Source organism: Labrus mixtus, chromosome 5 (genome assembly GCF_963584025.1).
Source record: "Labrus mixtus chromosome 5, fLabMix1.1, whole genome shotgun sequence".
Taxonomy (NCBI): Eukaryota; Metazoa; Chordata; class Actinopteri; order Labriformes; family Labridae; genus Labrus; species Labrus mixtus.
Window position 1 is genome coordinate 5991034 of NC_083616.1, and position 25524 is coordinate 6016557.

Genomic DNA, 25524 nt, shown 5'->3' on the forward strand with positions numbered 1-25524 from the left:
TGAAATAACCGTTTGGAGAACAGCATGGCTCGGAGGTGTGTGTGCGTCTTTGGCGCTCCGAGTTCCCAAAATAAAAGCGTCACCAAGAGCTTCATCATTACAATCAAATTAAGAAAGTTATATCTAAATTATATATGCCTATAAGACTCTTACATCTCATACTGAAAGTTCAGTTTGGAGGTGTCCCTGCATGCCTTTACAGTGACTGACATAGATTCAAAAAATATCAATGATATCCATAAATCACACGCTAAATCGTCAGTTTAACTAAAATAAAGATACTTTCATGTAAAAAAGAAGTTCTTACTTTCTCCAACGATGGCTTTTAGTCCCAGCGGTGCCATGATGAGCCCCTTGTTGCGCGTCCTCCTCCAAACACAGAACTGACGGAGACACGAACCTGCCTCACGTCAAGTTCAACACAATACACACACTTCAGTTACGGATGTTAACAAAATAAAAGCCTTAAAGATCCGTTAGTAAATGAAAAGAGTTAATAAAATCAAACTCGCAGAGTAGGTTATTTAAAATCTTACTGAGAGTGTCAAAGAGGATCTGCTGTGTAGAAACATGAACATTTTTTAAATAACAGGAAGTCATTCTTGACTTTGGGATCAGTTTCAGTGATAATATGATCTCAAACATAGTTTCCACTGAAGTTTTTACTCACACAGGTGTCATGAAGTAAACATAATTCAGCTACATCAGGGACATGTTAATGTAACACCTGATCTGTATAAAGGAGGGAGAAAATCACTAAACCTCATCAAAGTACGGACTTATACAACATACGGATATACAACCAGGCTTATACAACTTTTTATTTCTTTTGACAGAGAATAGATAAATAAACAAAATACTAATTAAATGAATATGCTATAACAAAATGTACTGAAAATAAGTAATGAAAGCTTAATAGCCTATGTGTCAAAAAACATGTAGCCTAATTATAGTCATACATTTGTGTCACTGATACATGCACACATATTGTTGAACTCAGTTTTTTCGTATTAACATTTGGGTTTTTCTCTCAAGATCTTATTTGTCTATCTCGTTATCTTGGGATAACACATGGGTTGGCTGTGATAAGAGTCCATTTCTGTTGTTTCCCCAACATAGAAATGAAGTAGTTAACATGGGGTAACCCACGTTGTTAATGACTTTAAGAAGTTGAGAGCTCCAGAAGACGACCAGAAATAAATTGTTAGAATTTGGAAAATTAGTAAAATAAAATGTATGAACGTAGTCTTTGTCCGCTTAGGGCTTCCGTAGATGGTTACATCTAATATTAATATTATTTGGGTACGAGTATATTTATTAATGCATCATCTTACTGGTTATTTTTAATTTCATTTTGTCATCTTCTGTCCTCCAAACATTTTAACATCAGCAAAGCTCGCAATAACTTGGCTCAAAGGAAAAATCATTCCAACAGACCTTAGATTAAAATTTGCAGCAGACTGGTTCTAAATGCTTTTGTTTTGAAGACAATCTATCAAAACCGGAAACCCAATGCTTGCTGTTTTTATGACTTTACTAGATCATAGGTGTAGGAAGGTAAAAAAAAATATTTATTGCTGAATTAAAATGAAAAAACGCAAATGAAATATAAATATTTTTAAACCTGTAATCGCATTTTAAATCCAATTTATTTGTATGGTTTTATGGAGGAGTTGTTAGACGATGGTCTGAAGTCTGAAAATGTTCTAAAGAGTTTGAGTTATAAATGCTTTAAATAAATAGCCTGTAGATGTTCTATAAACGTATGGACACAGTGTAATATAAAAGACGTATTAAAAATATGACGGTAGAATATATCAGAGCTCACTTCAGGGAACCTCACAAAAAAACGTGTTTTATTTGTCCGCGAGAGGGCAGCAGAGGAAACGTAAACAGTAAACGTGGTCGTCACCTGAGAGAAGGAGAAAAGAGAAGAAGTCTCACTCTGTCAGCGAAAAAAACATCACAAAGTTTATTACAAACTCGACCACATCTCTCTTAGTCTTACTTTGACTTTGTCTCAGTTTGTTCCTGCGCATTTTCGAAATGTATTCAGAAGCAGTGCGTTGTAAAAGTCAGCCTTTTTTCTTGGAATTTTCCACCGAATGCGTTTATCATTTCCAGTAAGAGAGCTCCAGTTTATTCCTGTGAGAGAGGCCTGGATTTTCCAGGAGAACATAGAAGTTGTTTGTTTGTATCTACTGGATCTTGTACAGAATCCCTAAGCAGACATGCATTCATACATTTTACTTTGCTCTGTTTTCCTGTAATAATGAGTCATTATCTCAACATCTTGACTTATTGACATGTACATCTTGAGAAAACAACGTCGGTTCTCCTGCGATAATGAGTTAATTTTTTCAAGATCTTAAGAAAATGACTCAAATTAATTCCTCAAAGAAAAACAAGCGTTGTTATCACAAGATAATGAGATACAAGTCAAGATCTGGAGAAAACAACTGAAAGTCTCTGTCAGGGAGGAAATAAGTAAATTAAAATGTATGGATGAATGTTTGTATTTTTTAACTACTTACAATTGAAGTGACCTGATGTGGATGAGAGAGTGTATCCAGAGGCAAGTAAAAGGAATCTCCACCGTAAATCCTCCCTTAATGCTTTCTGGTCTATTTGACTCTAAATGGGACCATAACTTACTAGATGACCATCATGCTGGATTGAAGAAGTCTTGAAACAAGAAATTGAGACAAAAAACACTTTAGGAAAATACTATTTTAGTTCAAAAAAAGTTGAGAGAAGTAGGCCCATTTTCTTTCAAAGTTTAAAAAACCCTGACTTTATTTTAATGTCATGGAGTCTCCCCTTGCTGGCTGTTGAAAATAATCGCAGGTTTAATACATCTCTTCATCGTCTTCACTTTTCAAATCCAGAGTTCTGAATATTATTTCTATAAACACTAGTAATAGGTTAAATGCAGTATTTTTTATTTATATTTATAATATTTAAGTCTAGAGAACTACTACCTGATCAGTTGGGACAAAAAAGTTCTTGATAGACAGTATAGAGTTTTGAAATGTAGTGAGTCATCTTCTTACACTGAAAACCTTTGGTTGACTGAAACTTCTGGATTGTACTGACGACAGTAACTAATCTACAGCGAAGCTGACAGATGTCCTCTTGTGTTTGTTGTGCTGCGTGACTGAAGTAAACAACTCAAAAACACATTTTCCTTAAAACAAACATCTTCACACAGTGACCCGTCAGGCTGTTTGGAAAACCCCGCCTTCACCACAGTGATTTATGAGACGTTCAATGATTGGACAAAAAATGGATATGGGCTATTAGATTTTGACAAAGGCCTAAATATCTGTTAGCCTATACTATGCACAATTGCCATGTTCAAACCATAGATTAAGCAGATCAATTGTTAATAACTACCTTATTTTCCAAAGACATTATGCTATGGTAAACAACATGAAATAAATCACACCTTTCAGAGTTTGACGAATTAGATAAAATAGGCTCATTCATGGGAATTTTTGTTCTGAACATCTGTTTAAAAGCAGTTAGAGCAAATTTAAACAGGCAAAACTTGTTGGCAAATCAAAATGAAAACTGAATAGTTTAGACACTTTCTGTTCAGTAGCTTGTGCCTATGGAAGCCCTAAGTGGACATACATTCATTTCTTGCATGACTACGTGTACATTTCTGTTGTTTTCTCAAACTCTCAACTTATTTATCTTATCCTTATGTCGGGATAACACTGCTGATTTTCCCGAGACAACACATTCATTTATCAAGATCTCGAGAAAATTGATGAAATTAACCTGTTAAACCAGATCAGTCACCCCAAGATAACAAGATAAATAGGTCAAGAAAACCACAGAAATGTAGCCTACTCATTATCACGGGATAACTGTGTTGAACTGAAAACTAAATAAATGCAAGGACGCATGTCCACTCAGTGGGGAAAAAAAATAAAAAATTAAATCAATATAAAACATTAAAGATTTAGAGAGGAGCTATAAATTTGTTTTGAGGGGTTTTTTGCCGCAAAAATCTACCTTTCACACATTTTCCTACGTCACTTGAACGCACCACCGCTGGAAAGTGGGAGTTCTCCTCCTCTAATGAGGGTGTGTCTCTCCGAGAAAAGCCTTCAGTTTGTAACTCTGCCAACTTTTCTTCTCCCCCCTGCCTCCAGTTTCTGAGTGTTTGCTGTCCGTCTTTTCTCCAAACTTCAGTCAGCTCAGGTTTAATCTCAGAGGAGCTGAGGGGGATTCTACACGTTTATACCGATTACCTGAGTTTGTCTTAAAGTAGGCCACCAGTTATAAACCAGTGGAGTCAATCAGGGGCTTTTGAGTTCCATCCACCATGGGGGACGTGATTTCCAGTCACCTGGATGAAGCCAAGCGGGAGATTATCACAGGTGAGGAGCGTCGTTCTGTCGTTTGTTTGCTGCTTTGGCACATGTGCGTTTTTACGCAGCGGTCACAGACTGTTGTTTGAAATGCGTAATTGGAGATAAATAACAGTGAGATTGATTGAACAAGTTTTAAGGTGTGACTCTATGACACTTAATACTACTAAACGGTTCTCAGGCAGCTTTTATTGCCTGCGGTGTCTTTTCTGATGCTCTTTTAACTTGAGGAATACCGAGGTAGGTATGCACGGAGGACTTTAAAAAGTCAATGGTCTGATCAATCTCCCACCCCTGATGATAATTGGGAGGGGGGAACAGTCTGATAAACTTGTGTATCTGATAAACTTGGATTTTTTTGTGTGTGTTTGTACTATCAATCTGTCCTGACACATTCCTTTTCAATTAAATCCTCATTTACCTCCCCACGTTTCCTCTCTGTGATACTCCAAAAGTTGTTTTCGAGGAGCAGAAACTGTTTTTCTTTTAAGGAAGTTTTTTTGGAATTTTCTTTGCCTAAAATGTTTAAATATGCTTGGCAACTCACAGAAAAAGCCATTTGGCCTAATAATGCTAGGAATTTATACTCTTTTTTTTTTTTTCTTCAAAATGTTTAACAAGATGCGAGAAAATGTTAATTTTGTTCGAACAAAAATTTAGAACCAAAAAGATCTTTTCTTTTTATGATGCGGGAATATCAAGTAGCAGATAATATGTGCACCATCAAAAATGGAGAAAAAACTAACAAATGACCTTAAACCAACAAACAACTGTCAGAGTAACTGCAGATAAGTTTACTGTCGACACAATGCTTTTGTCTTCGTTGGGTTTCTGTACTTAAGAACACCCTGAAGTTTCAGTGTGAACGACCTCTGAAAAAGGGAATTAGTTGTCAGGTAGTGTGATGTCTATTGAGCAGGGTGTAGATGCTGCACCCACCAGCCCCACCCTGTCTGTTGACTCTGTCACAGTTTATTAACTTCCCTGTAAAGCTTCTTCGGTTTTCGCTCTCACTTTAACTATCAGACACATTTATGATCATTGCTAACCTGACCTGGGTCATCCTGATTTGTTTACACAGGTCGAGTGATTTCTCAGATATTCAAAGAGCCCTGAACTGAAGCTGCAGCCTTGTCAGACCAACATGTGCTCTTGTTCCTCAGCCTGTTAGAGCTTGTCCAGTGTTATATGAAGTCAGATATGATCAGAGTCTCTGTTAGTCACTGTAGCAGATACAGTGTGTGAACATGAAACACTAATCCTCAGTGTGAATCAAAGGCAGCGGTGTGTGTGTGTGAACCTCTTCTGAAGTCCCACTCACAATCACGTCAAAGCTAATTGCTAAACGTTAAGATTAGCAGGCTAATAATGCAAACAATGATTGTGACCATGCTGGCCATTAATCTAATTTATTAGATATCACCTATTGTCTCGTCAAACAACAGATAAAGTTTATTAAGAGTTCGCTCAGACTTTTGGTAACTGTCACTAAGGTAGTCAACATTTTCCATGCTTTAATCCTTTTCAAAACTTTTTTTAAACCACTATACGATCCCTGTTATCAAATTTATAATCAGTAGTAATAATAGTATAGGAAAGTGCAGAGGCTTTATACAACTACATCTATTTAACATGACAGTTGCTTTACGAGAGGAATGGATCCATCAAAATTTGCAAGAAATCTCCTGCACAAAGTCTGAACTGTACAAATATGCTGCCAACGTATTTGTTCAATTAAGACTGTTTGAAGGAGTTTGTGATCATTGAAAACAAGAACTGCCCCGTAACTGTGAGAGTCAGACTTCTTCTTTTTGTTACCATGGTATCCAAACATGTATTGTTATTTTATTTTTACCGGAAATGTATGAAAGTTATAATTATTGTATTGTGAGAACCATAATTGTTGCTGTACAATATTTAATGCTTTAGACACATTTCAGTGGTCGATACTTACAAGTCTCATGGTTCACTGGTTGAGAACCAAACTGATGAGGTAATCTTGTGCTGTGTGAAGATGCAAATGACACAATTTGACATATCACGTCGTCATATCACAAATGTGCCAGTTTGACTTTAAATTCCAGTGAGAAATTTGCATGGCAACCTTGAGATTCTCCTGACGTCCTGGTGAATCCAAACTCCATTCACAAAACAAACATTTAATAGTTGGATTCAGACTTTTACCAAATCTGCATCCTGATATAGTTATTTCAGCATCCTTTCAACCTGTTTATTGTAACTAAAACTCAAGTCAAGTCTGATTCTTTTGGGTTCACAGCGCTGTAGTTAGACTTTAGTGTGACTTGTAAGATCCAGTGAAACTGTCACTCAGTGGAGACAGATGGCAGGAGCTCCACAGCTGATGCAGAACATCTGTAGTTTTTGACCATTAGCAAAATCCTGCTACTGATAATAACTCTGAGGTCATCAAACTGGGACCTGGTCAACCTCTAGTAACTGGTAGCAGCAGAAAAATGTATCCAGACACAATCATGAAGAAAGAGGAGAAATTAAGGGCTTTATTCTGCCAGGGAGCGGTCCCGGCTTCAATTTCATGGCGCTTCTCACTGGAGCTTGCTGTCTAATAGGTCACCAAAGTTGGCTCACGGCACTACCACTTAAGGTAGTGAAGTCCCGCCCCTTCTAGATTGTGATTGGTTGGTGAAGGAGAAGGGAGAAGTGACATTGATGAGAAGGTATGTCACTATTTTTTTAAACTGAGGGGCTGCTTCAGGACTCTGAATGTTGAATAGGCTGAAAATGCTGAACTGCATCTGTTATGTACTGAAAATAAATGGTGTTCGTTGACACGGGTCCTTACCTGAGAGCGGGTGTGTGTGCTGTTATGAACCCAGGCAGGATGGTGTTTGGTTTTCAGACGCATCTTGTTAGCCAAATGTTCGTGGACTGGTTTCGACCATCGTGAATAAACACAAATGATCCGGTGGGCAAACTTGTGCCTATAAAACATACAAAGTTGCATTCCTTTTAAAAAAAAACAACAACACAACTTTAAGGTTTGAAACCCAGCCAGCTATTAGATTTGATTAGAAACTTAATGGAGCCGGTGCTTTCCCTCTAACCCTCAGTGTTGTAATTCAATAATGAGTGTAGTAACCTCTGGGTAGAATATTACACATGTGCCAGGTGTGCATTGTGCCTGATGGGAGTGTAAATACCACAGGATACTTACTGAGTGCACACAGAGAAAGGGAGGAACTGGCTGCTCAACAGAGGCTCCGTTTGGGACTGTTGCCAAGTTGGTTGACCGCCCCTCCCAAGGATTTATGACTTTGTGTTTAATAATAATTTGTATTCAAGCAATTTAAAAATATAGATAAGGAGCATTTCTAATGATTGCCTGTTGGCCGTCATAGACCCTGAACTGATCTCCCATGTGTTAAACTGAGTTTTTACACTTCAACTTTGAGATCCCATTCACTGCTCTGACTCCCTTTAAAGGAAGAAAGAAAGAGAGAAAATCATATTACAGGTCAAATGCCATCTTTTTTTTATAATGCCTCTAGTGTCTAACTCAGAAGGAAGCACACACATACACCTATCAGATGTGGAATTTGAGGAATGCACAAATACATGTGTGTGTGTGTGTGTGTGTGTGCGTGCATGCAAGCCTCCTCCAGGCCTTGAGCTGCACAGCCAGCGCCACACAGTCTCTGCAGCCAAGACCAGCCCAGGGCCTGGCTCCCTTCAAGGGAAGTGCCTGGATTTATCATTAAAGACCTCCACACACACACACACACACACACACACACTCCTGAACATATTAACTCATTCCTGCAGCTCTGAGAAGGTGATAAACTTCTATGCCAGGGATCAAATTGAGATAATCCTGCTCATATATATCTTCATCACTCAGTGCTGTTGTTCTCTGGATGAGCAGCCGATAGACGGGAGGACACACCTTTTTATGTTTTCCTGCGTCTGTTAGCCGACCTGATAAGAAGAACTGGAGGAGTCTCAGAGCTGACTCATGTGTAAAGCAGCAGGCAGCGTGTTCGACTTCCCCCATAACCTCCAGCATGAGGTCAGCTCTGCAGAGAGGCTGGATGTGACCCAGATCACGTGACTAACCTCTCATTTCCTCTTTGGAAAGTTACTCGAATGCTGCCCATGTGGTGCTGAAGTCATGATAGTGCCCGGACAGACACACATGGAGAAGCTGCTTTTCCTAAAACCATCACTAAAGAGTCAACCAATGAGATTCTCTAACCTCTGATCAGAGACAGTTTGAGATTCAGGGAAACGTCCTTTAACAGGAACGCTGGTTTGCATGAAACACTTAATGTAATATTTCATATGTATCAGATAAATAATATTTATGTATTGTTAATGTTGAAATACTATTATATAAACTCACATGTTTGAAACAATACAGTCTCCATTATTTTAGTGATTGATAGTATCGAAAGAGACTTCACTTAAATAAAGAACTACATCTATTTCATAAGACAGGATGAATCACACATGACAATATAAACTCTTACACACTGTCTAAATTTTACAAATGTGTTGCCAACATTTTAAATAATTCAGAGTGTGTAGTAGATTGATTGCATTTTTTGGCAATTAAAAGCATGCAAGAAACCCATCTTGCATCGAACAAAAGTCAAGTGAAATGTTTGTAGACAACATTTGTTTACCTCAACATAAATGTGAAAATGAGCTCAACTGTGTTTGGTACCTGAGCGTGATGAGCGGTTGCTACAGCTGCTTCTGCTAGCTGTGGACAGTGTGTTATTGTGAATGGGAGACCCGAGCACTTTGAATACGGTGTGTTCCTTTAAATCAAGCTGTGTTGAAGTTACTTCTTCTTCATACTGGGTGTGCTTCCTTACCTATGTCTGAACTGCACGTGTTGCAGAATCTTTTTTTTATGTGTCTAACCCTCACTGGTCTTCTCACTTTGTTGACTTACTGCGTCACAAATGACGTCCTGGCAGATAAGAACAACTTTTATGGGCGGTAAAATTCTCACTGAGGTTTAATCCTGAGAGATTTTTGTTACTGTTAGGACCAAAACTGATTAGAAATGAACTTGTCTTATCAAAATCAGCAAATTTCAGAAATGTAGAATGTAGAACCGGCTCCAGTTTGGAATTAGTTTTATTTACCAACCCTATGGATCAGTGTTGGTGATAGTTCAGGTATTAAGAAAATAAAAATGGTAACATCTCTTTTATTCCTGTATCCATTTTAAATGAAAAGTACTGTCGTCGCTTTTACACCCATGTCAGAAAAGAATAAGAACTCCCAGACATTATTACTGATGGATTAACGGCTACTTGTCCAGCTGACAGAGGCACACGAGTGTTTTATCATTTCAAAGCCAAGAGAACATCAATTATCTTTATATTGGAATAAACCATGAACAACACAAACTCAAGAGAAGGAGGAAACTTCACCTCATTAGTTTGTTAAAATCGTACAGGCAATGTAAACATCAAATCGATTTAATGGATTTCCTTTATTAATCAGGATGTTTTTATAACATGGGGACACGTGACATGACAATAAACCACCAGAATACAGAAAGGGGATTACTGGCTGTCCAAGCTGTAGCTGATATCAATAGAAAGTCATGTTTTTGGTATGTTTTGTGAGTCCAGAAGTTTTCCTCGAAAGCATAAAACAAAGTCTTGTATGTTCATGTGCTCAATAAAACATTTAAGAGCCCCCTTTCACTCAGACCTCCCTCAGGTAGTCACACACGGAGCAGTGTTGGCCCGGTCAGTGGGTGAGGGGCCAGGAAACAGGAAATCCTAACGCTCAGTGTTTATTCTGGCTCTGTTACATTTTTAAGGCTATGGGAGGGATCGGGGGGGGTCAAAGGTGGTTGGATCTGTAGAAGGTGAGAGTGCCACACCTCACCTGGCCACACACACACACACACATACACACCCAGCTCAGCACAGAGAGGCTTGTTTCAAACTGGCTCTGATAGCAGACCCCACAGTCCACAGCAGCAGGACCACTTCAGCTGTACTTGTGCTTGATTACTTAATGTTTTTTTTTACAATATGTAGTTATGATATTTTATATTGTGTTGAAATATTTTACTGTTTGTTATAGATCTTCAATAGTTGCCCCTCATTGTCTGATTTTCTCAAGACAAAATCACCAGGGCTGAATAATGACGTTGACAGTGAAGTGCTCAATTCGGGCTGATTTTTTTTTACAGTAAGTAAAGCTTAAAGTGATGTATAATTAGGGGTGTGGCCTCTTTGAGTGACAGTTGGGAGCTGACAGGTGTCACCTCAGCTTATTCAGTCACTAACCTTACCCTCTGGGCCATGATTGTCTGTATGTTGGATCCTATTAAAGATCTTTTAATGTTAAAATCAAACCAATAATCTGTCTTGCTGACCATCCGACAAGCTCCAGTTTTTACACCCAGTAAAATTCAAGTACTGTTTGTTACTGACAAACATATTACTGACTGAACATATTGGTCATGTGTTTATGCATGCAACCAGTCCCATGTGATGACAGGCAGAGGTCTATACTGTATGTACTGCATGTGAATGTGGAATACAAGTCTTGCATAAGACACAGATAAGCCCTGGTGGTTCATCTTTAAGCTCCAGAATAAAAGCCTGTCAGCATTAAAAAATGTTGGCTAACATGCTCTTTCTAAAAACCTGTGCGGGGAAACGTTTGAACAGAAACTCCTGCCCTGCCTTTAATTACCCCAGTAAACATGTTTAAATCAATCTAAATCTGCCTTTTTAAGTGGCCCAGATCCTTGCACAAGCACAGCAGCAGCCGCTCTTGCTTCAGCTGTGATGGGAACACAGTCTGAATTTATGAGTCAGCCTGTGGGTCTATCTCAGAGGAATGTTTTTGTTAAGGCACTGTGGAGAAAGAAAGGAGGGGGCGGGGGACGTCCTCCTGTGGCTCTATTAAGTATCAGTCTGGTCTGAACTCAGATCCCTCTGATCAACATGTGCTCAAAGTGTTGAAACAACGTCAGTGATAAGACGAGCTGCCATGTGGACTAAATGCAGTGTTGGTTGGATTAGATTACCACAGCGATGGAGGATAACACAGTAGTCATCATCATTAGAGCTGCTGGCTGGCCTCAGCACTGCCGAGTCTCCCTCGACAATTACTGTAGCAGCAACACAGCGTCAGCGAGACTCCCAGCAGCAGCTCCCTGATATGTTTCTTACAACTTTTAAATCTCATTAACTTAATGAAAAAAAGATCTCTGTGGAATGTGACCTCAGTGTTGGTCACATTTCCTCAAAGTTTCTGAAGCTGGAAACGATGAAGTCACTTGAATAATTGAAAAACTTTTCCTGTCGTTTGGTGGGTGTTGGTTTTGAGCCAGAGACGTGTGCGATGTGTCAGCTAAATCAGTTAATTAAACACAGTCACCTTTGCTAGTCGGCAACAGAATTACTTATTATTGGTATTTTCATTTAATGCAGGCTAATGTAATGCTGGTTAAATGTTGTGTATAAACTGTAACACAGACATAGTCGATGCTGTAGCTCCAGTTAATTAGCCTGCTACATTGACTGTAAATTAAAATGGACTAGGCTTCATCTTGGTCTCCTTGGGCGCTGATTTATTGCGCTTGTGATGTAATTTGGAGCCAGGACTTGTGCAGAAGGGAACTGGTTGATCAATGTGCAGAATTGATGCTACGCCCCTTCCAGTAACCGCAGCACACATTAAACTGACAGTTAAAATGTTAATCCCTCAAGGGGTACACATAACATAACAGAACGTATTATTCTATCAGTTTGGAAGAGACACTCATGTTATGGAAAGTTCAAATACTTTGTTAGTTTGTCCTCCCCTTCCTCCTCTGCTCTGCTAACAGAGCTGTCAATCATGACGCTACTTCTGCTTTTTATACATCAAATAACTAACTAAAACAGAACTACTAAGAAAGATGAACATTTGACCATAAATCTGAAGTCATAACTGCTAACCATCACAACAGTTTCAGGTTTGAGACAACTGTATTTGAAACTGTATTTAACTTTATAGTTTGACCCATGTCCCCATCTGTTAACATGGAGAAGGTGTGGTTTATGATCTGTACTGCAGCCGGTCAGCAGGGGGATCTCTTAATTATACTAGCTTCACTTCCAGATATCTGTGTCTCTGTCCATCTTATTATACAGTCTATGGCCTGCTCTCCCCGCTCTACTGCCTTGATGTAACCTCGTAGGAGAAAGTCTTAACTGCAACAAAAAGTATTTCGGGGTTACAGGTCCATGCAGAAATAATATGAACACATGGTGCTCTAATCAATCAAATCAAATCACTAAAGATGCTATGTTTATGCCAGGCCCAGTGTAACTGACTGCGTTTCAAACCTCAGAACAGTACGAGCAGTTCTGGTGATTGAGGACACTCTTCAGTGCAGATAAAAAGAAAAAACTGTCCATGCTTTGAAATCTGGTAAAACATCCCTTTTGTTTGAATAAAAGACTCTTTAATTCTCCTTCTTTGCTGTTTTTGTGTGGTCAGTGAGTAGAGGTACTTAATTACATCAGTTTACACCCTGTATGAATAGGGCTAAAGACAAGCATGAACAAATCCATTGATCGTCCTTTAACGGTCGTAGAAAAGAAAGAACTTCACTTACAGACACTACCACAGTCGTTTCCCATGGGCTTTCTGAACAAACACTTCCCTGTTAGAAATAATCTCCAATAGTCATAACGCATCCTCACAGTTTTTTTGTGAGCAGATCTTTGTTTGACTGGTTTTGCTAAATCAGAGATCAGCTGGGATTGGGATGGTGAGTGGAAACGTTGAAAAGTTTGCTGACATGCACTAATTTCACCGAGGTAGTCAAGTCATATAAGGGCAGTGTTATCTGTGTGTGCGTCTCCTGCTGTCTTCACTGGTTTGAGATGAATGAGGTCTTTGATTCTCTCTGATGTTCGACGCGGTCTGGTTGTCATGTGATTACACTGAGTGGCTTCTTTCAAAACAAGCTCGTCGGCCATGGGTTGTTTCAAAGCAACCACTTAGAAGCAGCTGCTGTCAGCTCTTCCAGATGGATGACACTCATGATCAGAGTCTAGCTGAGTTATCGTCAAGGACTGGTACTAGTCGTCTCAAATATTAGTAAGAATTACATTTAAATGTCAGCATCAAATCGTTCTCCTTTTTCTGTCTGCTCTTCACAGAAATACTGTGAAGTTCCTGGGACAAATTGTGCTGCAAAAAAGTATTAATGAAACATGAATTATTTTAAATGTAGTCAAAAATAGTTGACAATTTCCCTGCCACCCTTTTGCAATGACAAAGCTTTTTGGCCATGTTTTAATCCCAAAATGTTAATTTCAACTACTTGCACAGCCCCTACATCATATTTAGTATGAAAGTAGTGGTTTCGGACACAGCCTATATGTGTTTTGCACATGACTGTGCACATCTAAATCCAACCCTTTCCATTAGCTGCATTGTCCCCTCTCTCTCTCTCTCTGAACCACATTTTGTCTTCTGCTTTCCCCATCAATAGAAAGCTAGACTTCTTAAACACAGGCTCTGGGGGAAAGTGGAGTTATTCCACTGTCTGGTTCAGAGGAGGTGAAGCTGACTTCACTCGAGTCATCTCTGGAGCAGAGAGCAACCTAAAAGACAGGAGGAGTATCAGGGCTGTTTCAAAGATTCATTGAAACGTATTGATATATATTAAAGGAACTAAAAGTAAAGATTTAAACACAGGAAGTTATTCTACAGAAGCAATTCCTGAACGAGGGTCTGGGATCACAACCTTTCCCATCTTTCCCATGCAGTACTCCTCCAGATGAATCTGTTTTTGAGGACTTAGTATTGAACCTTAATATGTTTTTTTACTAATTTAAGTTTGTGTGGCACGAAACATTTCAGTGTTTTTAAAGAACAATGAGCTATGACTGCACAATCCTGGACAAAATTGACATTCCAATATTTCTTTCTGCGATACATTGCATTATTAAAAAATTTTTTTATTTCAGATAAATAAAATGAAATGTTCAAATGTTTTTTTTAAATACGATGAGGCATGCCCCACTGCTATTTTTTAACTCCCAATACTGATTCCGTTACCTGGGCTGTGGGTATCTGCTGATGCCAAATAGTGACCCGATACCAGTGTTGGATGAATAACCTGTATTCCTCACTGAGGATGAGGCTTGGAATCATTATGTAAGGCAGCATCAGTTTTTCTTAACTATGGAAAATGAAATAAAAATGATTCTACATTCATGCTGTTGGACTTCCAGCTCAAGAATGCTTAAGCCAGTTTAGGTCTGATTGAGGTCTTTACATGCAAGTGTAAATGGACCCCAAACAGATCGGACCAACACAATAAATCTACTTTTTTTGATATCATGTAAACTTTCTGATTGCTTGTTAGATTTTTTTGTTCACCCCTGTGATACAGAAACACCACAGCTGATGGTACACTCTTTGGTTTACGCCTTCATTGTTTCACGATGTGTGATTCAATCAGGAGGTGACTGACTCATGCTTACAGGACATGTAGTAATAGAAAGAGTTCATTGTCTGTAGTCAGCGGGTGGCTTATTCATGAAAAGTGAATCATTCCCTGGGTCATTTCTCTTTATTTCTAACCTCACTCACAATGTGATCTCTCTGGAAACTTTACCAGAGTGATTCGCTATGAACTTTCTGCTTCAACCCCCCAACAGCATCTCATAACCACAAGCACACATAACAGTGGGGGGGGGGGGGGGGGGTAAAATAGGTCAATCAACCCTCTAATGCAGTCATTACTGTTTTACATATTTCCCTTTATAGCTAGATTAAGTTCTATTCATGCATGCTATTAAAACCATTTCATTTCAGTCAAAACCAAATAGGGCACTTCGTTTTCAGACACTTTGGAGACCCTTCTTAAGACTCTTGTACAAAGGCCATTAAAGGTCACATATTATTCTAATTTTCAACCAGTTTAGATAAGTCTCAGAGGTTCACAAAACATGTCTGTGAAGTTTCTGTCCACTCCTGTATTTGATCATGCCTATAAACCCCTCTATTTCAGCCCTGTTCAGAACAGACTGTTTCTGTGTCTGTACCTTTAAATGTAAATGAGCTGTGTCTGACCACGCCCCCTCTCTGGAAGGGCTTGGGTGGCTTGGGCTTTCTTGCATCATGCCCTATTGTTTATGGTGAGAAGGCAGACTCAGAGGGCAGAACAAACACCTAGCAGTGGGTGTGTCACCCACCTGGGGGAGGGGCTACTGCCCTTTGTGATGTCATGATGGGAAAATCTTCAAACGGCCTGTTTGAGCACACATTTTCTGAAAAGTGGAGCAGGCAAAAGATGGAGAGGATGGACTTTTCTCATAAGGGGTTTGTAGACAGACTAGAGACACATTAATGTTAGAAAAACATGGTCAAATGTATTTTGCATAATATGTGCCCTTTTAAAGGAGGAAAATACAGACTAGATATGATCTAACTCAAGTTCCTCTTTGTTGTTTTCAAGATTCATGCAGAACTTGGGTCAGATTATGTATCCATTCAACTGTATTAGTATGGCCCCCCTCCTTGGCAGTTTAATTGGATCCAGCTCTAGCCACAGAAAGGCAGCCCATTCTTTAAATTCCGATGTTTCTAATGTCTAAATTACAGCTGGAAGCTCTGAGCTGATCTGCATTATTGGTTTTCAGGGAATTTTAATGATGAAACATCAGCACAACATCCCCTTTTGACCGCAACCACAGACTGAATGTTATAGGTTAATGTTTAACAGTGTTGATGCCTCTAATTTGGCATTTTTTTCTGAGGCCATCTTGTTTTTTTTCAGAGCCAGAAGTGACCATACTTGGAGTAAAGGGTGGAGCTGTATAGGCAAAGGTTTGCAGATGTTTTAGATCGAGAGAGGTTCATCTGTAATTTAAAGTATTGTCAAATATTGGGATGCTTATTTTGGATTGCATAAAACAGGCTTCAAGTAAAAGTTGCTGACTGATAAACTAAATCCTAACACATGGGTTAGCATGACCCATGTCCCATGTGTTATCATGAGATCTGATTCCATAGCGGTCTATGAGAAAATAACCCCACTTCTCATGTGATTAATTACTTCAGTAAACATTTTTCTAATATGTTAATGATATCAGTCACTATACTTGAGTCCAGCAAAATGACAAACTTACGTTTTTGAAACAGGAAGTAGAGACACAGTTGGTTTATTTTACTGTAACTACATCCACTTCTTACGATTCAGTTGGATGCTTCGTTTGAAAAATTCCTGGATTTCACCAAATACACTGCGAGGCACGTAAAAAAAAGTAATATTATGTAATGCAGGATGATTGTCTGACAAACCCAAAGGAGATCAATAAAAGATTGATTTAGCATGGTATGTTAATTAAATAAACACACTAGGTTATAATTGAATCAGTCTAAAGGATTTTGATAGACTGCTCTTTTTTTAATTCATCAGAGAGTGAACAAAGCCTCTTTTTGTTTTCTTGGAGTTAAATACAGTTTGGCCTTTCGGGGCCTAATTTTTCTTATTAGTCTTAACATCATTACAGTCTTGGCAGTGTGGCAGTGGAACATGTGTAAACAGAGATGTTGATGCTGAATTAGTTTTATTGTTTCTAGTTTAATGATAGCAGACGGGCACCACTCTGACATTCGATTAACTCAGCACGTCAGCTACAAAGTACCTGAAAACTCAAGTGTCCAAACGTATGTATCTGCACGCAAAGTGAAACACACTGCATTGGTAAACATGGCAGAGTCACTGTGCAAGGTGACTCAGCCTGTGTAGTAAACACACACTGCTGTCGCTGCACATCTCCAGATGTTGCTCCTCCACTCTCCCCCTCGCTGTGCCCCAGATATTTAGTTCTCCTCTCTTGCGTCTGTGACTTTCGCGGTCTGTATTTTATTCTAACTTTTTCTAACTTTTTTCCTCTCTCCCTCCTAATCTACCTGCACGCTCAGCATTATAAACTTTCCTACAATCAATAAGCAGGGTAGAGTGCAGGTCTACAGGAGGACCTACAGACATCCACAGTTGAATAGAGGGGTTCAGCAACTTTATGTGCTTTAAGCTGACTACCTGAATATACTGAATGACCAGGTTTTCACATCATTGATTTATTTCCATGATTGCACAGGCATAGTTCAAGATGACAACAGCAGGATTCATCAGGCTCAGATTGTGACTGAGTGGTTCAGGGAGCATGAGATCATTATCACATATGGATTGGCAGCGTGTTAATACAGCAGGAACAAAATAAGTCGCACACACAGGTTTAGCAGTCAGGAATGTAAGACTGCTTTTTTGCAGGACAAATGCTTTAGAGTCTCTGAAGGAAAGAGTCCAAAGGTTTCCACAATCTCCAGAATTTGTCACTTTAATGATTGAGGTCATGAGTCAGTTTCTCTGAAGGCAACAGAGCTGTGATTTGTGATATCCACACGTCGACAATTAGGACCCGCAGAGCAGACCAATAAAGCAAGATACTTTTTTTGCCTAAAAAAAAGGAAAATTGTAATAATTGTTACATCCCAGTTAAAAGGGTCCTTTGTACTTTCATTAATCAGGTAAAACAAAGAAGATATTGGAAATGGTCTACCCATAGTTCTTTTTAAACATGCTTTAAACTTCCTGGAAAGCACTTTGTCACTTTGTTTACATTACAACATTAAAATTCCTGCATAATCTAACTTGTGTGTTTTGTGTGCATGACACCTGAAATAAACCTGATAAAACCTCAGGTCTTCTTGATGGTTAGGGATTACAAAGCAAGCGGCATCAATATATGTTCAGGTAGATAGTGAATAAATAGACGATGTGAGAAGAAAATAATAATAAGAACTTTGGCTACCCATTATGATCATACATGTAATGCCTTTTGCATCCATGTTGTGTAGATTTGTTCAAGCTTTATATTTGTATTTATATCCCTACAGACAAGCATACTATAAAAACCACAGCTACTGAAGCAGAAACCAAACAGCATGTAGAGGAGTATGTAGGACTCTTATATATTACCTTGACGGACATTTGATTATTTTTTTTTTTAGAAAGAGTCCTCTAGTCAACAGAAGTGTCAGTTCCTTTAATGGACAGCCTTAGAGAAAATACAGGGTATTTGTTAGGGACATGGATTTCAAGTAAAATGACTTTCTGAAAGTCTCTAGCAATCATTCAAATTTTATTCAAATTAATTTGAATTCTTGTCAGTGACTCATTTGAATCATTCATTATTTAAGATAATATCAGCAGCTAGTTAGTGCAGCTTCCATCCACAACTTATTTTATAAAGAGAAATCCTCGGTTGTGCTAGTCATCTTTATTAAAATGTGAAGTTTCAGAGATCCAGTCTTTGCTCATCTTCCAGCGGCAACCATGTTGACTCACTGATGGTGCACAAAAAGAGCAGTTTAGAAATACCTCTTTTCTTTTTAAAGCCTGTCTTCATCTTGCCTCTTAAAGTGTTTAACTTGCATCTTAAAAACATAGTTAACTATTTGCTCACAGGACTTGAAGAAAAACAAAAGTTCAAAGATGCAGATAACGGCCAGATGTCCTGGCGTAAGACTTATATCAATACTACTTGCCTAACTATATTCCACATCAGGGAAATCATTCAAACATTCAAACAAGGGTCAAGTCTGTATTTGTGGATCTCTTCTGAATCACATCAATAAAACTGCAGACTTACAGTGTAGCACACCTGAAACTGTTGTACTCATTGTGATTATTGTTGGAATCACAGTGAGCATCCAGGCATCACACACATACCAACATAACCTCTGTAAATATGACAAACGCATACATTTTAGACCATATAAACAGAACTGAATAATGCAACTACTGTCCTAACTGTGTGTGTTTTGTGTGTGTGTGTTTCAGCTCGTACTGGGGAGGTGATGGGGGAGTTTGGGCGTCTCTATGAGCAGCAGTATGCAGTGGCTCTCTTTAACAAAGTTCGCTTTGACATAGAAGGAGGAGGCGGCCCGCAACCCCAGCTGCTGCACCGCAAGGTAACCCCCCCCCCCCCCCCACACACACACACACACACCTACACACACACCTACACACCTTTCGGCACGACTGTGTGCACTGACTTCCAACTCTGTATTTACTCGGCAGCAAAAATGTCCAAACAAGCTGCCAATATGTATCCTAACTTTTCAAAAATCACAACTCTATGAAGAACAGATGTGCTCAGAGAGGAAAGGGAGATGAAATGTTTTCTAGGTTTTCTGCACAAAGAGGGACTCAAATAACACATTTTCAGGACAAAGAGGTAGAAGCGGCGCAAATAATCTCAATGTCATAGTTGTTGTTTCATGTGCTTTTGCAATGAACACATCTCAGAGTCTGAATTTATTGCAGTCAGTAAGAAGAAGTTGGTGCCAGTTTAATGATGAATGGCTTTATTTTGGGTTCAGGAGAAACATGTTGACACATGTGTTCTGTCAAACAAGAAGAATAGATAGATAGAGATATAGCAAATATGCACTCTCACATTTTTGTTTATTTATTGCACCACATATCATTATCATAAAATTCAACAATGCTATCATCACGCCTCACATATTTTTCTCCGATCGTGCAGCACTACAAAGTATTAACCGTTGCCTAGCACAGCAAAGCAGTTTCTCTCCCAGTGAGGGGATGAGTGGAAAAGAAACAGGCCTGTGTCACTCAAAGATGCACAATGTAATGCACCTCCTCTGGGTGATCTGGACCAGTTCAAAGGAGTCCCCTCTCAATGCTGATAAATGTATCTACCAAGACTCACAATGTATCTCCTGATTAAAGACAACAATTCTCACAAATGTCTAATATGAAAAAAAGAGGAAGTGATGTCATCTTCTTCCCAAAAGGTGAAAGGTCAATCTCAGTGTGATTTTATGATGTTCAGTGAGAACACTTTTCCAGTCTCTATCACACACCATTACTGAGAGAAAAACACACCACAGGCTCAGTAAGCCAAAATATGATTCAATATGATTTTTCTTATTTGGGCAGAAACGGGATTCTTAATGAAGCTAGAGATTTATTATTATTTACAGCAAACATTTTCCTTTTAGTAAGAAAGCCTCATCTTGGCTCAGCTTGGTTAAAGGCTGTCGTGTGAAATCCAGTGTTTCTAAGGACAAAGACACAGACTATGAACAACCTGTCTTTTCTATTTTGTGACCCACAGGTTCCTCTGGAGAACAAGTCCATCTTCTCCGGCTCGCTCTTTCAGTACCTCGAGGAGAACAAGAAATGGAGGAACCGCTTCCTCTTCGTTCCAGACTCCTACAACATCAACTACTACGACAACAAAGCCGTGAGTAAAAAAACAAAAACTGTCTCTTTCCCATGATGTTGGTTTGAATCTTTGTCTAACATATGAACCACGCTCCCTGTCTGAACCACCAGTCCCACGACAGACACCTCAACCCCAAAGGAACCATCAACTGTGCCGGATACAAAGTGCTGACGGCTATGGATCAGTACCTCGACCTGATCAGTAACAGCCTGCCAGGTGAGGAGAAGGAGGGTATTATTATATTGTTTACCAGGTTGCAACGGTTTCTGATCACATCATCAAATAACCATGAGACACTGAAATATATTCGGTATCCAGGAATTGCAATAATCCAAATTTTACACTAAGTTTCTGGAAACGTTCTCAGACTTTGAGCCTTTCTGACGATTTCCTGATTAGTTTGTTTGTGTATGTACATGCAGGGGTAAAAAAAAAACAATACATGAAAAAGTAATACATTTGGAGTCGAAAGTGAAACATGTAAAGAGTGAAAGACTGTCAGTATCTGTAGGGCAGAGAGGCCCTCAGTGAGGCTGCTACTCGCATAAATGTCACATTTAATTCTTTCAACATGAGAGCAGACTGGATGTGTGTGAACCTGCCAGAGTCTGCAGCTGCTGCTCGCTTTAACACACTGTAAGACAGAAAATAGTTTATCTATCTGAACGTAGTGATCTATGGTTATGATCAGATGTGTAATAAAAAATAAATAGATGAATGACGAATGCGATAAAAGATATAAAAAGCAAACCCACACAACAATAACAGCTCCTGTATTTAACACAAAGCAAACAGTACATATTTGAACAGGAATAGGAGACAGTCAACGTTTGTTTCATCTTACTATTTATCTACTTTTCAACAGCTGTCAATACCAGATACAAATAAATACATGAATCAAAAACTTAAACCAGGTGTCCCAGTCTCTCCTCTTGACTGCATTATGAAGGATAGAAACATTTCTCTGTTACCAGTAATCAGTTTGGTCATAATCTGTGTTCTTATATTGATAAAGTTACATTTGCTATTATTTTTAAATCGTAGAGATAAGGTAGGTGCTGGTGGGTTATAAAAGAATAAGAGGGAAGTTTACTTACATAGTACAGGAAGAAAAAAGGGGCGGCGGGGGTGTTGTAGCTGTTTGTCAGGAGGCTTAAGGCCCGCCTACAGCTCCAGCTCTTGTCTGTTGTTAGGCTGACCGAAAGTAAGTCTGAGAGAGCATTTCCAACATTGTGACTGCCATCGATCAACTTCAAAAGTCTGCTTCAGAAACCAGTGGATGACATCACTGAGGCTTCGTCCATTTATTTTTACAGTCCCAAATGGGACCATTCATGAACACTGAGCATGCTCAAATAACAGTTTACCTCCGAACAACAAGGTGCAGCAGGGCCTGGGATGACTTCCTGTTTGCTTAACCTGGACTAGTCGTGGTTTATTATGTGTTTTTATCCAAAAAAGTGCACTTCATCAGGGTGTGACAAAGTTGGGTGGGGCGAGCCATGACAAAAATAGCCAAATGAGGAAGTGAAAAAACACTTTTTCTGTGTTTTCACATTGAATCAGGGTCAGCTGAATTTCATAAGTCTCAGTCATAGGTTTTCGAAAAGACCATCTATTTTGGGTTCTGTCTCTGCAGCAAAATAGCAGCAAACACATTGAAGGTAGATCTCTCTCTTATTGCTTTGTTCTCTTTGACACCATCTGTCATAGTGAAAAAGACCCTCACCAGTCTCCAGAAAAACTCCATATTTCTCCTGAATTATTTCCCCGATAAGAGCAGAATGAACATGACATAATGTATTTGGTTTGTCCGAATGATTACATCATTGATGCTTCTTCAAATTACATTTATTTATTAATGTAAAGGAAACTGTAATATCTGCGTTTTATTACACATGCAGACCTCCATATGTTTGTTTTCTTAATTTTTTCCAGGTGTTAAAGCCAAAGTGGGAAGTTCACCTTTCCTTAAGTGTGCGACACAGTTCCCTCTGATCCTGTGGCACCCGTACGGCCGTCACTATTACTTCTGTGTGACGACGGAGAAAGAGCAGCAGAAGTGGCACGCTGTCCTGCAGGACTGTGTCCGACACAGCAACGATGGTGAGTCCTGCACACAGATAACATCTGGAAATGATTCATTTATGTTATACACGGCATTTTGTTAAAAACAGAGTCTTGTCTCTTTCCTTAAGAACAAAAGTAATACCGCTCAGTCATCACTTCTGGGCCTCCATGCATACTGTATGTGGTGGTGACTGGGTCTGCAGAGACCCTGTCCTGGTTCATGGTTCACCCTGTTCATGGTCTGGTTTGTTTTGATTGACTTGGGCATTTCTGGGTGGGGAGCTGGTGTATTTCCCCAAGCCAAATACAGCGCACAGGTGAGTTTAGGAGTGAGTACAATTCAGCCATTGGACGCATTTGGAACTGCTGAATATGATGGCCCTGGACTTAGTGGCAAAGGAGAGAAAATGTTATCATAGTGAGTAGGGATGGGAATCTTTGGGTGTCTCACGATTCGATTCGATTGATACTTGGGTCATGATTCATTTCAGAATCTATTTTCGATTCAAAACGATCCTCATTGATCCATGGATTCAAAGTCTGTTTTTGATTTAGTACATCCTTCAGGATCTACTCCAGTCATCTGTAAGACTGGCTGAATTTCTTGTTGCTCCATTTGGCATTCTACTGCGTTAAAGAGCTAGCATTAGCACTTAGCATGGAGTGACTGATTAGCCCCTCAAAAAAAAAGAAAATAGGTTTTTGGAAGTTATGAATCGATTTTAAATCTTAGAAGAGAAGAATCTCAATTTTGACATAAATCACATTTTTTTCCAACCTCTAATAGTGAGGCAAAACCACGTGGATAAAAATCGTTTCCAAATCAGTGTGAAGCTTCGGTTGGCTTTCACCCGCTGACACAGAGTTGGCCACAGGCAGGTGCCAAACACCGGTGGTTAGCTTTTGCTAGCGTGCAGTAGATTGCATTGTAGGTACAAGCAGTAAACGTGCACACTATGCTCTGCAGTGAATGTGCAGTTCCAGGGGCGATGAGCCCAGGAGGAGGGGCCCCGCTTGAATGTTATTTTTACAAGCTGCACCGAAAATTCTTCTGAACTCTACCTTTAATAAAAGATATACTTTATAATTTGATCAACTAAAGGCCTACCAGGAGGACACATTGTGCATGTACATGGTGAAAGAGTATCCCATGATGCTCTGGGACAGGTTTCTGGGATAAATCCTTTGATTTAGTCCGTGCCTGTCCGCAGCTTTAAGATGATGGGAGGGGCTCAACGTCTTCCCACATGTGGTCTCTAGAAGAGACTGACAGTTAAGATCTGCAGTTTAAACATATTGCGTAATGTGCCCTCTGTTTGTTTTTTTACCACAGAGACATTTTGTGGAAAAATCGAGATGCAGTGACGGCAGGAATGCTCTGATCTTGGATCAGTGCCTTCAGGGTTTTGTATTGAGGGGACAGAAAGATAAAATGTGATCTGTTTGGAATTTGGAAATGAAGGAGGATTGACTTACTGTGACTTTTGAGCAGAGTTTATCTTTGTTTGTAAAAAAATAACTAATGACGCAGCAGTCTCTGTTATTTAGCGAGTCTCATCTTGTCTCACATGTTCTGCCCAAAGATTGTCTCATTCATGCAGAGCTGCATATTTTAAGCCATTCTATCAAGTTTTTTTTTTAATGAGCCATCCCTCCAGCGTGAAGCCATGACGGAAACATTTAGGATTTCTTTGCACTCAGTATTTGTTTGAATTGACCAAACATGGTTAGACAGCAGAAAGACCCTCTGCAGTCATCCTCCTAAAGAGTGGGGGTCAATTTTGTTTTTTAAACTCTGCTTGCTTTAGACTGAGTGAATTCTAAAATCTTTGCTGTGTTTGTTACAAACAAGAACATAATCATCATCAGGGATTCGTTGTATTTCTGCAGCAGGCTGATACTGCTGAGTAACGTTTATAAAAAACAAATTGTTGATGATATTGATGGACACAATGATGTAGTCCACAGGTGGCTTAGGGAGATTTTTCTTTAACTTTGGTGTATTCTTATGGTTTCTCATCTCTGTGTGTCTGCGTCTCAGTCTGAGCTGGATGTGAATCCTGCTCCTCAATGAAAGTGTAAATAAGAGTAAATACCTGATGGTGTCATACCATGACATATGTACCTGGTTGCCATGGCGCTGAGCTTTGATATGCGTGGTTTAACAGTTAAGAGGAACCTGTCAGGTATAAATGGAGCTCTGTTCTACCTTCACCTGTGCTGTTTACTCTAACAGAGGCTTCATTTACCGACAGGTGCCACAGTTTACCCAGCAGACCTGCACTTACAATCTCAGACACGCACTGTGTGACTGCTGGGGAATGAACAAATAGGTGTTTGTGGCAGTGGGCAGTGTGTGTTAAAATATTAGTACAGAGTGAAGATTAGCAGGTACAGCTCTGCAAACAGTGTGTTCATGTGTGGAACAAACAGACAAAACCAGAAGAACTAATACAGCCACATTCTGACATCCTGCTTCCAACAATTTAAAATCTCACTCAGGATTTTTTACAGATTCAACTCTCAAAGTTCTTTTTAACAAAATAAGAGCGTTATCTTTTTGACTTATAAGCTGAAAAAAAACATTTGAATTTATCGTCTCTGATATGAGAATCTGAATTAGCTTCTTGGCCAGGTATGTGAAAACATCACAAACAGGGAATTTGCTTCAACCAAAAATTAAATAAATATGCTTGACACAAGGACAACAAGCCTGACAGAGTTAACTTAAACATGAACATTAAACATAAATAACGATGATGAAATTAAACACAGTTCAAATA

The 25524-nt window shown here is 39.2% G+C and overlaps 3 protein-coding genes across 4 annotated transcripts in view; 1 reads left to right on the plus strand and 2 right to left on the minus strand.

Annotated features, from left to right (window-relative positions):
• stxbp1b (syntaxin binding protein 1b) overlaps positions 1-412 on the minus strand; it is a 28804-nt gene extending 28392 nt beyond the window's left edge. The window contains exon 1 of the mRNA XM_061037439.1: positions 308-412. Within this exon, the coding sequence (XP_060893422.1) occupies positions 308-344 (37 nt within the window). The 5' untranslated portion in view covers positions 345-412. The remainder of the gene's footprint in view (positions 1-307) is intronic.
• dpp7 (dipeptidyl-peptidase 7) overlaps positions 1-16569 on the minus strand; it is a 196202-nt gene extending 179633 nt beyond the window's left edge. Inside the window, exon 1 of the mRNA XM_061037446.1 lies at positions 16560-16569. The gene's annotated coding sequence lies outside the window, so the exon portion shown is untranslated. The remainder of the gene's footprint in view (positions 1-16559) is intronic.
• niban2b (niban apoptosis regulator 2b) overlaps positions 4115-25524 on the plus strand; it is a 37909-nt gene continuing 16499 nt past the window's right edge. For both annotated transcript variants that reach the window (XM_061037441.1, XM_061037442.1), the window contains exons 1-5: positions 4115-4391; positions 19258-19388; positions 20561-20689; positions 20782-20887; positions 22610-22777. In XM_061037441.1, the coding sequence (XP_060893424.1) occupies positions 4337-4391; positions 19258-19388; positions 20561-20689; positions 20782-20887; positions 22610-22777 (589 nt within the window). In that variant the 5' untranslated portion in view covers positions 4115-4336. The remainder of the gene's footprint in view (positions 4392-19257; positions 19389-20560; positions 20690-20781; positions 20888-22609; positions 22778-25524) is intronic.